At 49.8% G+C, this 13884-nt stretch overlaps 1 protein-coding gene across 3 annotated transcripts in view; it reads right to left on the reverse strand.

Moving 5' to 3' along the window:
• The window catches only part of trioa (trio Rho guanine nucleotide exchange factor a), a 125039-nt gene that overhangs the window by 11633 nt on the left and 99522 nt on the right, over window positions 1-13884 (reverse strand). For all 3 annotated transcript variants that reach the window (XM_064347777.1, XM_064347779.1, XM_064347780.1), the window contains 9 exons: window positions 13335-13578; window positions 8587-8882; window positions 7009-7179; window positions 2389-2484; window positions 2109-2257; window positions 1775-1841; window positions 1287-1390; window positions 955-1024; window positions 452-541 (listed from right to left, as the gene is read on the reverse strand). In XM_064347777.1, coding sequence (XP_064203847.1) covers window positions 452-541; window positions 955-1024; window positions 1287-1390; window positions 1775-1841; window positions 2109-2257; window positions 2389-2484; window positions 7009-7179; window positions 8587-8882; window positions 13335-13578 — 1287 coding nt within the window. The remainder of the gene's footprint in view (window positions 1-451; window positions 542-954; window positions 1025-1286; window positions 1391-1774; window positions 1842-2108; window positions 2258-2388; window positions 2485-7008; window positions 7180-8586; window positions 8883-13334; window positions 13579-13884) is intronic.

The following is a 13884-nucleotide window of genomic DNA, read 5'->3' on the forward strand; positions in this document are numbered from 1 at the left end:
GCTTGCTGTGCAATTATGATCTGCAGCCAAGAGATCTGCATTCATGCACAAACTTATTGGAAAATTACAGGAAACCCTATGGATTTCACTGCTAATTACGGTGTGTCCAAATACAGATTGAGGCAATTCATTACAGCCCTCAAGGTGCGATGTCTGAATAACAATACTCAATCCCACACCTGGTAGAGCGCCAACTGTCAGCTAGCGGTGCCACCCATAATTAAGGTATTTTTAAGAGACACATCTTCACACTGCGTTTCCGTACGTAAGACAGCCTGGCAAAAGCTGGACAGGCACAGCAGTGAGAGGCAGCGCAGTGAGAGGCAGCGCAGTGAGAGGCAGCGCAGTGAGAGGCAGTGAGAGGCAGTGCAGTGAGAGGCAGCGCAGTGAGAGGCAGCGCAGTGAGAGGCAGTGAGAGGCAGTGCAGTGCCGTGCCCTGGCGCGCTCTTACCTCGAAGTAAGTGTCGATGTACTCGGAGACCACGTGCTCCGATTTGGGCTTGTTCTGGCAGTAGACGATGTACATGTGCAGCCTCCGCTCCTGCAGGAGAAAGAAGAGCTCGGGTCACACCAGACCAGCGCAGCGCACTGCGACAGTGCAGCCTCACCAGGGCATCTCATTTAGAGCGTATCTGGTAAGATTATCCACTGGAGCAGCCACTTTGGCAGGTAACTAACCAGGCTGCGTTATACTGTAAAAGGCAATATGCCTGATAAAATGTTCAAAATTTTTCAAATCCACAAGCCACTCTGGCCAGGGGGTGAAAAAGTTCATTTCATGCCCTGCATTACAGTTTAACACCCCAATTTAGAGGCTTAGGGCAAAGCTACTAGATGTGGACCCCATTGGAGGAGCCTAGGATGGCACTATCACAGACAGATTCCATAGAAGTAGCTCCATTAATAACCAGATAATAGGTGTTTTACTAGTGCTGAGCGAGAGAAGTAACTCACGTGTTTGACGAACAGGGGAGCCAGCCTGTCAGGATCCTCAAGGCACTTCTCCAACTCTCCCAGGAAGAAACTGCGATGGAGAGAACATTCGCCGTCATTCACCGTCCGTGACATCACACTGGTACACGTGCCACAGCGCACGCTACGTCTGGGCTATCATTCATGAAGCATTAGCCGAGGGCTAACCTGGGGTCAGGTTTCCTGTCCGAGCCATAACCTCCTCAATTACGAGTGAAAAGTCAGAACTGACCCTAGATCAGTGCTCCTGCTCATCCTGCTGTGTGGTCCTCACATGTAATGTGTGTTTTCCGCGGACGGTCAGCTGCACTTACTCTTTGTGCCAGTCGTAGATCTGGTGGATGTTGCCGAAGACGATTTTGTCCTTGCCCTTCATGTCGTCCAGCATGCCGTCGTCCTTCATGCGAGCCATGTAGCCCTGGAACAGAGAGGGCGGAGCTCAGCGGGTGGGCGGGCGGGGCTGACCAATGGCAGGCTCCGAAGGACCCCAGGAGCACAGCCCCACATTAGCTTATGCCCTCCTGTAGCTGCAATCTAAAACAGCCTTAAGGCTTACTGCATTTCTGCAGCTGCTGATGCTAACCCTGATGTCCTCTGCTGTAGGTTCTCATGCTATAAAGTTCACTTAAAACAACTGAAGACTGAAAACACACAACTTGCAAGCTAAAGCCTCTGACATCATACCGCAGTAATGGGCCTCAATGTTCAAGTTTAGTCCACATCTACATTTAAAATATAATTTAGCATTTACAACCCATCTGCTGCAAAAGCAGGGCTAACAGTCAGAACACACTGTACTCACCTCCACCACCAAACCCAGGTCCCTCACATAGTCCCTCTCCGACTCCACCAGCTCCAGAAGTATGTAGCTGAGGAGACAAGAGAGAAACGGCAGCCATGTTAAAAACCAGTCCAGTTACCCACGAGATTTACACAAGACACCATGAGCACAGCAATACCGTTCACTATGTTTACTATCCTTACTATCTCGGGAAACAGGAACATGACTGAAACTGGAGTATTTTTACATGAATCACAAATGAAGCTTGAATGAATGAGTAGTCTGTGAATGTTTGTACTCTCTGTGCCGGGGCAAACACAGAGACGGGGAGAGAGGGAGGAGAGCAGGCCCTTACTGTCGTCTCTTCAGGAAGCCCGTCTTGCGCTCCTCCATCTCGTCGATGGGGGAGGAGGAGGACAGGAGCGAGTTATCGGACGGGTTGAAGGAGGGGCTGCTGCTGTCACCCTGCTCCACTGAGAGCGAGCTGGGGCGGTCCTCCAGGGCCTGGGGGTGGGGCGAGGGGAGGGGGGAGAGAGAGACAGAGAGAGCATGAGTATGTGTGCATCGCCGTTTCCCCCGCGGTGTCTCCCCCTGCTGGTTGGAGGACCGGCAGACTAAATTCCCTGGGCTCTTACCATCTTGCTCTTGACGAGCTCCTCGATGGCGCTGACCAGCTCGGCGGCGCTGGGCGTCTCTGAGCTGGACGGGCGGACGGACAGTCGGGAGGACGTCTGCACGGCGCAAACAGAGACAGAGCGGTGAGCGCCTGCGGACAGGCATTCCACCGGACCTTCAACATCTCTACACATCCATTAATGACTACGGGGTTCATTATGACTACCAGAGAGGGCTGCGGAGCTGAAGAAGATATTTACACTCTATTTAAAAACAGAAAACAACAATCAACAGCAGCTCGTGTGACACTAATGGGACTAAATGTTTAAAATGATGCAGAGACATGGCCTTGGAAGAGGTGGAAAATGACAAATGTGGAAATTACCTGACATTGTGTTGGACTGCAAAAATACTATACTGTGGCAACCTATAAGAGCCCACCAGATCTGCATGAGGTGGGGGGTATTAATACTGGATAAGACAGGATTATATGGTACGTTTAACCTCGGTAGCACGTAGGCTAATATCAGTATGCTAAGATTTAGTTTTAATTATCTTTGTTTTGGGCATCACAGGAGTTTTTGCCCACATAAAACCTTGCCATTAGATTAAATACTACACATGAAGAAGCATTTTATAAGCAAACAGCAGTACAAATAATAAGGTTAAACAAAAAGTGAGACAAAAAGAAATAAGCATAGGATTTGATACGAAAATTTCCTTTAAATACCAAATTCGCTTGCTAAAAAAGGCCATTTTACATTACTGCAACAGAGGCTCTAAAGAATGTAGTCAGGTCTTAGAGGAACCGTGGGAAATGCAGAGCACTTATCAATACAGTCCATGACAAATACGCAGAATTTTGCAGAAAATCTCACCATTGCTGTGACTTCCAGCCAATCCAAATTTCCCCCAAATTAGAAGGTATTGGTGTGGTCTCTGGCCGCGCCAGCTATTAGAGGCCAATTACAGGCTTGCATGGATAATGGTAGTCAACGCACAGGGGGTGGGGGGAGGGGCTTGGTGGGGTGGGAGGGGCCTCAGAGTGATTGGCGGGCACATGGCTGATAGCAGCGTGACCGCCGCACACGCGCAGCATGTGCCGTAGAATCCTCTGGAACCGCGTTAGGCGAGGGGGGGGGGCGGGGGGGGGCTTTGGGCAAGTCTGATCAGTAACGTGTTTGAAGGAACGTGGCTGCAGAAAATGCACTGGAAAAGTTTTTCTTTTTTATTTTTCTCAATGAGACAAATCAAAAGAGGGCGGACGGCAGTCCCAGAGAGCTGAGAGCTGCCAAACCCTTAGGGACACGCTACGGAACAGGGAGCTTTCTTTAGTCAGAGTTACTACAGGGGAGGGATTTTAGCCAAACTTATTCAAACGAAGCTGTTAGAAACTAAAAAAAAAAAATGTTGACTGCGTTCTTTTTTATGAATGAGAAAATTTAACTGTTACTGAGGGGGAAAAAAAAAGAAAAGAAAAAAAGGAAAACAAAAGTGGGAGGAGCAAGGCCAGAGAGGGGGAGGAGTCATATGGAGAGGTATGGGAACTGAGATAAAACAAAGACGGGACATAAATCAACGTAATGCTATGGCAAACAGTACAGCAAAGAACAGAACGAAAGAGAAAACAAAGAAATTAGTGTTACAGGAACTTGACTGGCAGGGTGATTGCAACCTTACTTCATTCATTTCATTGCATTCGAGAGCACGTCAAGGATGCCGCAGGGGCCCGGAGAATTAGCACGGAGCGATGGGCAACACATTCGACACGGCGGGAGAACCCGCAAAGCTACGATATGGCGCCAGCCGGCATTTAACAAGGAAGAGGTCCGATAATGCGAACCGGCCTAATTTAGGCTACACAAAAGAGCTTCTCCTCAGCAGAAGTAAATGTGTCACACAAAGCCCCTTCGCTGCAGCGCTACATGCCCACGTTTGGAAACGGTGGCACGGTGCGGGGCGGTGCGGGGCGGCGCAATTCAATGCATGATGTAATCGCAGTCACCCCAAAATACTTCTAAATTAGTTCAGCAATTATGAGAACTGGCTGAAATGAGAACAATGCAGGTTGTGTGTGTTTGTTTTAAATTTATTTAGGAAAACAAAAACTGAGATTTTAAATCGTAAAAAAAGAAAGGATGGGTTTTCAGAACAAAGCCAGAAAGGAAAAGAACACAGAGGACCCGTTAGAACCAGTCGTAAGGCGAATAAGTCGCTCTGCGAGGTGAAGAACAAAGGAATAAATTAAAGTTTGCGACCTCCGCCTCCTACACACATCTCCTTCCCAGAGCGACGCTCATCCCCCTGTCATTAAAACCGTCTACGTTTGTTTTCCTACGCTTTCATACGTTTAACCCACACTTACGAAAGTACTGTATATGAATCCGTTTACAGATGCTGTACATTATTAAATGCAGTATAGACTAAGCTGCGTGTGTACTGTATATGAATCCGTTTACAGATGCTGTGCATTATTAAATGCAGTATAGACTAAGCTGCGTGTGTACTGTATATGAATCAGTTTGCAGATGCTGTACATTATTAAATGCAGTATAGACTAAGCTGCGTGTGTACTGTATATGAATCAGTTTGCAGATGCTGTACATTATTAAGTGCAGTATAGACTAAGCTGCGTGTGTACTGTATATGAATCAGTTTGCAGATGCTGTACATTATTAAATGCAGGATAGACTAAGCTGCGTGTGTACTGTATATGAATCAGTTTGCAGATGCTGTACATTATTAAATGCAGTACAGACTAAGCTGCGTGTGTACTGTATATGAATCAGTTTGCAGATGCTGTACATTATTAAATGCAGGATAGACTAAGCTGCGTGTGTACTGTATATGAATCAGTTTGCAGATGCTGTACATTATTAAGTGCAGTATAGACTAAGCTGCGTGTGTACTGTATATGAATCAGTTTGCAGATGCTGTACATTATTAAATGCAGGATAGACTAAGCTGCGTGTGTACTGTATATGAATCAGTTTGCAGATGCTGTACATTATTAAATGCAGTATAGACTAAGCTGCGTGTGTACTGTATATGAATCAGTTTGCAGATGCTGTACATTATTAAGTGCAGTATAGACTAAGCTGCGTGTGTACTGTATATGAATCAGTTTGCAGATGCTGTACATTATTAAATGCAGTACAGACTAAGCTGCGTGTGTACTGTATATGAATCCGTTTGCAGATGCTGTACATTATTAAGTGCAGTATAGACTAAGCTGCGTGTGTACTGTATATGAATCAGTTTGCAGATGCTGTACATTATTAAATGCAGTATAGACTAAGCTGCGTGTGTACTGTATATGAATCCGTTTACAGATGCTGTACATTATTAAATGCAGTATAGACTAAGCTGCGTGTGTACTGTATATGAATCCGTTTGCAGATGCTGTACATTATTAAATGCAGTATAGACTAAGCTGCGTGTGTACTGTATATGAATCAGTTTGCAGATGCTGTACATTATTAAAAGCAGTATAGGCTAAGCTGCGTGTGTACTGTATATGAATCAGTTTGCAGATGCTGTACATTATTAAAAGCAGTATAGGCTAAGCTGCGTGTGTACTGTATATGAATCCGTTTACAGATGCTGTACATTATTAAAAGCAGTATAGGCTAAGCTGCGTGTGTACTGTATATGAATCAGTTTGCAGATGCTGTACATTATTAAATGCAGTATAGACTAAGCTGCGTGTGTACTGTATATGAATCAGTTTGCAGATGCTGTACATTATTAAATGCAGGATAGACTAAGCTGCGTGTGTACTGTATATGAATCAGTTTGCAGATGCTGTACATTATTAAATGCATTATAGACTAAGCTGCGTGTGTACTGTATATGAATCAGTTTGCAGATGCTGTACATTATTAAATGCAGTATAGACTAAGCTGCGTGTGTACTGTATATGAATCCGTTTGCAGATGCTGTACATTATTAAGTGCAGTATAGACTAAGCTGCGTGTGTACTGTATATGAATCCGTTTACAGATGCTGTACATTATTAAGTGCAGTATAGACTAAGCTGCGTGTGTACTGTATATGAATCAGTTTGCAGATGCTGTACATTATTAAATGCAGTATAGACTAAGCTGCGTGTGTACTGTATGGTTTAACGCTACGTTTAAAGACATTCGGGGTGTAATCATGAGCAAAACTAGGCCGTGACCAGCCCAGCTGGCTGTAATACTACAGGTCCCACTCACTCTCAGAATACTCCACATGACAGTGACCCCACAGTCCAGCTCGAGGAGGTCTGTTATGTCTGCTGGTTATTATGAGCTCAAATCCAAATTTGAGTTCTAAATTCCATCAGCAAATAATATATAATATCTTTACATTACATGTCTTCATATAATTCTTTTCTAGTTAAAATAAATTGGAATTAATCATTTATTAGGCTTGGTCTGATTTTAAAATGACTGATTTGACAGGAAGGTCATGATTCAACAGTGTATATTTCAGAAAGATTGTGTGCGTACAGGGATCTGATTTGAGATGATTAGTGATCACCCCACAGTGTGGGAAACAGACAGAGAGCGCCTCTACATCCCTCCTAGAGCAGGACAGAGGAGCAGGTCCCTCCCCTCCCCTCCCCCTACCCCGCCCGCCGCGCCACGCCCCCTCACCTTGTCGTCCTGGGCATCGGGCTGCAGCAGGCTGTGCTGCTGGATGGCCATGGGGGGCGGCAGGGGCACGGAGTCGGCCCCCTCCTCCCCCTCCTCCTCCCCGCAGCTCTGCATCCCGGACGAGGAGGACTTGGAGAGCGTCCCGCTGCTCAGGCCCTCGTTCCGCACCCTCTGTGGGACACAGCGTGGGGTCGGGAAGGGGCGGAGTCAGCGCAAGAGCTCAGCTCCGCCCCCATAATCACACGGGTTTCTGAGACTGACACCCACTCAGCACATACGTTCATTTTCTGTGACCCAATACTAACATGCTAAAGCAGCTGCATGCAGAACTAGTGTAGTGCAGGAAACACGTTTAACCAGACTGGTATGAACGTCAAAGGAAAGTGTATTGTGGTGTGTACGGCAAGTATTTTAGGCTAATTTAGTTTAAACTTATTGCGCCCACTTGTTTACTCCTGATGCCGAATAAAAATGAAAGTCTCAGTAACCCATTGGATTAACATCAGAAGCTCCCCTGGAGGTACCCTGTTAACCAGCAGGTTGCGGGTTTGAATCAGACGAGACCACAACGACTGTGCCCTTGAACAAGGCACCACATCTGAACAGCTCAGCTCTGGTGTCCAGCTACATAAATGGATGCTACAATGGAAGCTATAATTTGGATAAGGCCGTCCGGAGAGCAAATGAAAAATAAACAACAGTGTCCAAATCAACAGACTGACATGCTGCCCCTGCCCTTAACACAGCTAACTCTGCTTAACGTGGTGAGGCACAGCTGTGAGAGCTCCACAGTGCTGCGTTTTGGTGGTCTCTCCCGGTGCAAAGCCCCTGTACGCAGTGGGGATGTGCGTGATGGAACATGAAAGGCTGCAATTAAGGAGCCTGATCAGTGTTCGCACAGCACCACTCACCCGCCCCGCTCACAGCAAAGGGGCGGGAGGGACTGGGGGGGGGGGGCGGGGGGGGAATGTGGGGCTCAGCCCCTCCCCTTTTCTCCGTAACCAGTGTTACTGTGTTATCCCTGCAGTAAAGCCCCGCCTCCCCACACCTGATTGACTGTGGAGATCTGCTGAGATAAACATAGGTCTGGAAGACCAATCAGAGCTCAGCAGACTTGGATCAAAAGACGACTAACACCCCGCGGCATGTTGAGGTTGCCAACTCACGCTCTGAATTACTTCAGCATTTTTAAAACTCTTTTATAACTTAACTTTGCAAGTTTTCTCTGAACTTACCATAAGACTTTCCACAGACCAATTTTACAGTATAAAGTGGATCATTCAGTGTCCTCAATTCCAACAGCCCATAAAAACACAAACTAACCTAAAGCAGTACAAACGAGTAGGTGTGTAATGCTTGTATCATGGATCACCATTTGCTGTAGAGATCCATGACACCACCATCACACTCCTACTCAGTAGCACAGTCTGAATACTTGCCATGAGCTCATCTGAAAAGACTTTTCAAAAAGCCACAAGACCGATATCATACTTAAAAGAAGGGAACGAGAGAGAAAGACAGATGCACAGACAGAGGAGACAGCAGACAGACAGACGGCGGACAGACGGGCGGGCGCACCTCCTCCACGGTCTCGTCCTGGGGCGTGGCGGCGCTGTCGTCCGAGTCCTTCTGGGAGCCGGCGTCGGCGCTCTTGCGCACGTCGCGGCTCTTCTTCTGCTTGCTGGCCAGCTTCTTGACGTGGCCGTCGGCCTTGCCGCTGCTCAGCCGGCGCACGGGGCTGGTCAGCCACTTGCGCAGCGTGTTGCCCGGGCGCTTGGGCCCCGGCGAGCTCTGGGACCCCATCCCGTGGCCCGGCTGCAGCGTGCCCCCCGAGGTGGGCGGGATGGCGTCGTTGCTGCACACCGAGAGCGTGTCTGCGGAGAGGGGGGGGGGGGGGAGAGACGCGCGGGACACCGTTAAAACGACCGTAACCGTAACCGAATGCCAACTCAAATGCCAACATGGAGCCCATCCACCATGCCTCCACGGGTATGCAAGGGCCAAACACTTAGAGCTGATGAATTTAGCATAAGCATGCCTACTGTAGTCTGCCAGTTTGTGGGGGAGGAAGATGATTAAAACTCTATGCATCAAATATTAATTTAGTGAAGACGGGCCCCTGCCCATGACTGACTTCATAAAGAATCCTCAAAGCCAGCACCTGCTCCGAGGCGCTGTGCTCAGACAGGGCCTCATCTAAACGCAGCGCACTCTCGCCTCAGACCCGCGGAGGGCGATGAATTATGTAACGCCTTCATAAAACATTCCGTCTCTATTGATCTGCTTACAGACGGGCTTCTCCCTCCCTCCCTCTCCCCCTCACTCCCTCTCTCTCCCTCTGCTCTGAGCTCCTCTGGGAAGAGTGGGCGTTGCTGTGAGACTCGCTGCTTAGAGCTGGAGCAGGAGCGGGGGCAGGGGGCAGGTGGCTGCGGTTGGCTCAGTGTCCTGCCGGCAGGTTATAGCACCTGGTAAAGAGTGATAAAGGTGTGCCCTGTTCCAGAGCTTTCCGCGGATGAAGCGGCAGGCAGGACGCCATGCCTAAGTCCGCTTCCGTTTCTGGGGAGTCACAGCAGCGCAGGCCCGCTGTTCCTCCGCCTGCGAGCCGCGTCCTTCTGCCCGGTGGATGTTTAAAAGCACTCTAGTGGACTGATAACACACAGTGAGAAAGAGGGCACGGATGGGGAGCTCATTCCACCCCGCGGGCAGGTCTTTCCTGTGCTCTGCGGGTTTAAGAGCTGCAGCACATGGACACTGCAGGCGGTACAGAAACACACCCGTTACCTGCACTTCAAACACGCTGTCCTCACACCTGACCCCTGTCTGCCCAACAGCGTTCTGTTAAATGTGGCTTGTGTTCACCTGCTCCTGAGGCCGATTCTCCTTATAGCTTTTCATGCCTGAGCTGTGTCACAAATTTTCTCAAAGGACAGTGAATGAATCAAACCTAATAACTATCAACCAGCCACTCACAACCAGGTCTCTGAACTATCTGCTTTATGCGTCTGAGGAAATACAACGAGGCTTTTTGTCAGTTTGCCAATTCGTCTGGTTCAAGACGTTGCTGGTGCGCTCTCTAGGATTTTTCTAGAATGTTCTGCTGAGATGATGCGAGTTGCTCAGTCCTGACCAGATGTCAGGATCAAAGGGCAGGGAATCTTAAAACACACTCACGCACACACACTCACACACAAAAACACACACACACTGAAAAAAACAGCTGCCACTTAGTAACAGAAACCCAAAGGGCCTCTCTTCACAGTGGTCATTAAGGCAATTTGCCTACTTGATGTTTACCCTCATTATCGTGCTCCAGGCCATTCAATTACACGCCGGCGCTATTCTCCCTGCTGGTCCAAGCGCTATCTGTCTCTACAGCATCAGACAGGCCTGTTCCTCCCTGCAGGCAGTGCACATGCTGCTCTGACAACAGGCCTGTTCCTCCCCCTGCAGGCAGTGCACACGCTGCTCTGATAACAGGCCTGTTCCTCCCTGCAGGCAGTGCACATGCTGCTCTGATAACAGGCCTGTTCCTCCCCCTGCAGGCAGTGCACACGCTGCTCTGATAACAGGCCTGTCCCTCCCCCTGCAGGCAGTGCACACGCTGCTCTGATAACAGGCCTGTCCCTCCCCCTGCAGGCAGTGCACACGCTGCTCTGATAACAGGCCTGTTCCTCCCCCTGCAGGCAGTGCACATGCTGCTCTGATAACAGGCCTGTTCCTCCTGCAGTCAGTGCACACGCTGCTCTGATAACAGGCCTGTTCCTCCTGCAGTCAGTGCACACGCTGCTCTGATAACAGGCCTGTTCCTCCCTGCAGGCAGTGCACATGCTGCTCTGATAACAGGCCTGTTCCTCCCCCTGCAGGCAGTGCACACGCTGCTCTGATAACAGGCCTGTCCCTCCCCCTGCAGGCAGTGCACACGCTGCTCTGATAACAGGCCTGTCCTCCCCCTGCCAGGGCCGCTACTGATACGGCACGCATCGCTGCTCTGATAACAGGCCTGTTCCTCCCCCTGCAGGCAGTGCACACGCTGCTCTGATAACAGGCCTGTTCCTCCCCCTGCAGGCAGTGCACATGCTGCTCTGATAACAGGCCTGTTCCTCCCCCTGCAGGCAGTGCACACGCTGCTCTGATAACAGGCCTGTTCCTCCTGCAGGCAGTGCACACGGCTGCTCTGATAACAGGCCTGTTCCTCCCCTGCAGGCAGTTCAACGCTGCTCTGAAACAGGCGTCCTCCCCTGCAGGCAGTGCACATGCTGCTCTGATACAGGCCCGGCAGCAGGCGACTCCACTGCAGGCGTTCCGTGAACTAACCGACGCGTCCACACCGGCGAGCTGAACGCTCCCACGCTCGTAACAGTGCCAGGGTTCAATCCGAGCTCAAACGATAGAGCCAAACACCTGGAGGTTCGAAACGCGCGAAATGCAGGGTGAGGGGTCAGCGCTGCGCTCTGAGGCTCCAGTGACTCCGCGCAGCACCGTCGAGCCTGACCTCCCCACGCTCCGGTAAAATGCCAAGGAGTTCACATCCACGCCTTCAAAAACGTAAGAGGCACATACACTAACACCTGAAATATTCAAACTGAACCGAATCAAGTGACACCAAGCAGTCATTCACTACCTTAATTCTACCATAGCATAATTCAACAAGAAAGGACTAAATTAATACAAAGATAACATCTACCTGAAAAGCAGTGTTTACATGCATCCAAAATGACTAACAATAATACATGTGATACAGTTCTAGACTCAACTGTCTTTCACAGATAGGCTGATACAGGAGTTACAGAAAAACTAATCTTCCACAACACAAAGCCTGATCCAGGACCAGCATTCGGGAGCAATTATACAGCGCTCAGTTCACCCCTATCTGCCACACACAGCCTAACGCAGGACCAGTACTTCTGCAGTGATAATAGCACAGAACTAAATACAGCCCAACCCCGCCAAACGTACCCAGATCCAGGACCCAGAGCCTGCAGCTGTCGACAGTCCTGGTAGGAGAGCTCACGTAGTACAGTGACTCTGCGGCGTTCGCCATATTGCAGAGTCCACCAGTTATGGCACACCGATCTAAAACTAGCTGGTCTTTAAAGAGTGGAGGCTCTTTTAAATAAGAAGGATGAGAGAAAGAAAAGTGGGTGTGTCTGTTTGCGGGGGTGGGGGGGGTTGAAGGGGCGGAGTTTCTTAATGAGGCAGTGGGCTGCAAGTCCCTGCCCCTAAAGCCATATTTGGTAACTAATTCTACCGTAATCACCCAACAATAGGCTCCACATCCTTTGCATTTAAAGGACTGAGCCTGAGCAACTAACCAACTGAGAGAGGAAACAAGCTTCTAATGTTAAACCTACCACACGCAGCGCGTGTGCTACAGTTTGACAGAAAGCCTATTTGCAGGGCTAATCAGACGCTCTGGCCTCCTGCTGCTACAGCGCCTCGTGTGATATCTCCAACGTTACTCCTCAGAAACACAACAGCTTGGCTCGGATATTTCGGGCGCGGCGATGACAGCAGGCGAGCGCGCTCACAGCTGCCTGGCGGACTGAACAAGGTCAGCTCCCACCTCACGCTCCGCGTCTCCTCCCGCGAAACACCCCGTACCTGTTTCCCACAAGCGGCCACCCTCTCCCCAGGGCTTCGGCTTTAAAATGGAGAGAACAACTGGACGACGTCTCTCCCTTCAGAGAGCCTGGCTAACACACACACACACACACTGAAACTACTCACCTCAGCTCTTATCATACTATAACAGACCAAAGAGAGCTTTGTGACACATCACACAGAGAGGCTAGTCTCCCACACCATCGTGCCTGTGAAGTGTGAGAGCTGTTTGGCACCAGTATAAGAGTATTAGATTTCGGAGGTGTTCTGCCCAGGAGCACCACGGTGTCAGATCTGAGTTTCCACAGGGCTGCTTTAATCCTGGTGTCCCGGCCCACTGGTTCCCAGCGGCACAGGGCCAGGGGTTACCAAAGGTGCAGAGGAGAGCTACAACCCGCCAGTGGAGTCGGTGGGTTGGCCAATCAGGAGAGAGATACTTCTCCTGCATTGTGACCTCACCACAGTGAGACACCGGGATGTATTGCAGGGTGCTTTCCCAAAAAGTGCTGCATTAGGTTACTGCTGCTGCTGCGTGTGAAGAACAGAATGGGAGCTGTGACCCCCTGACCTCTGACCTTTTCAGCAAGTCAAGGCAGCCTGGCTGACCAGTAGAGGCTTGCCTCAAAGGGGACCCTCCAGTGTAGCAATTGCCCTGCTCCAGTGCTCATCCAGGCCAGCAGTGTGGTATAATGCTTAGGGAACTGGGGCTTGTAACAGTTGTGTACCTTTGTGGTTGAAGATGCCCTCCATCTCCATGCTGCTGCGGGAGTGGGCGATGCAGAGCATGGCGCAGAGCACCAGGCCCTCCTGGGCGGGCGAGCGGTCGGTGGTGCGCACCAGGCACCAGTCGGGCTTGTCGTGCAGCCGCTCCAGCACCTCCACCGTCTGGCCCCGCCGCACCGTCAGCTCGTTGCTGTTGCTCGCCATGAAGTCGTGGATGACCACGGTGAGCTCGCACCCGCCCGACAGCTGGGGAGGGAGGGAGAGAGAGGGAGAGAGAGGATTGATTACTTTGAGGACTACCGCCACACAGCTTTAGAGCAGCTATTCCTTTAGCACTGAAAAGTTCAGTAATGGATGAAAATACACTGAACAAATTGAATGCGTTCATCCAATACACATTCAACTCAGGCACTGGAACTACATATTGAAGAGCCTTTTATTTGAAAACACAAAGATCTTTTCAGCCTGTGTTCTGTACCGGGCCCTGGTGCGCATTAGAGCTGATGAGTCTGGATGACTGGGCTCAGCCGGTGCTCAGGTTCAGGGCTATGA

The sequence above is a fragment of the Anguilla rostrata genome, chromosome 8, assembly GCF_018555375.3.
Source record: "Anguilla rostrata isolate EN2019 chromosome 8, ASM1855537v3, whole genome shotgun sequence".
Classification (NCBI taxonomy): Eukaryota; Metazoa; Chordata; class Actinopteri; order Anguilliformes; family Anguillidae; genus Anguilla; species Anguilla rostrata.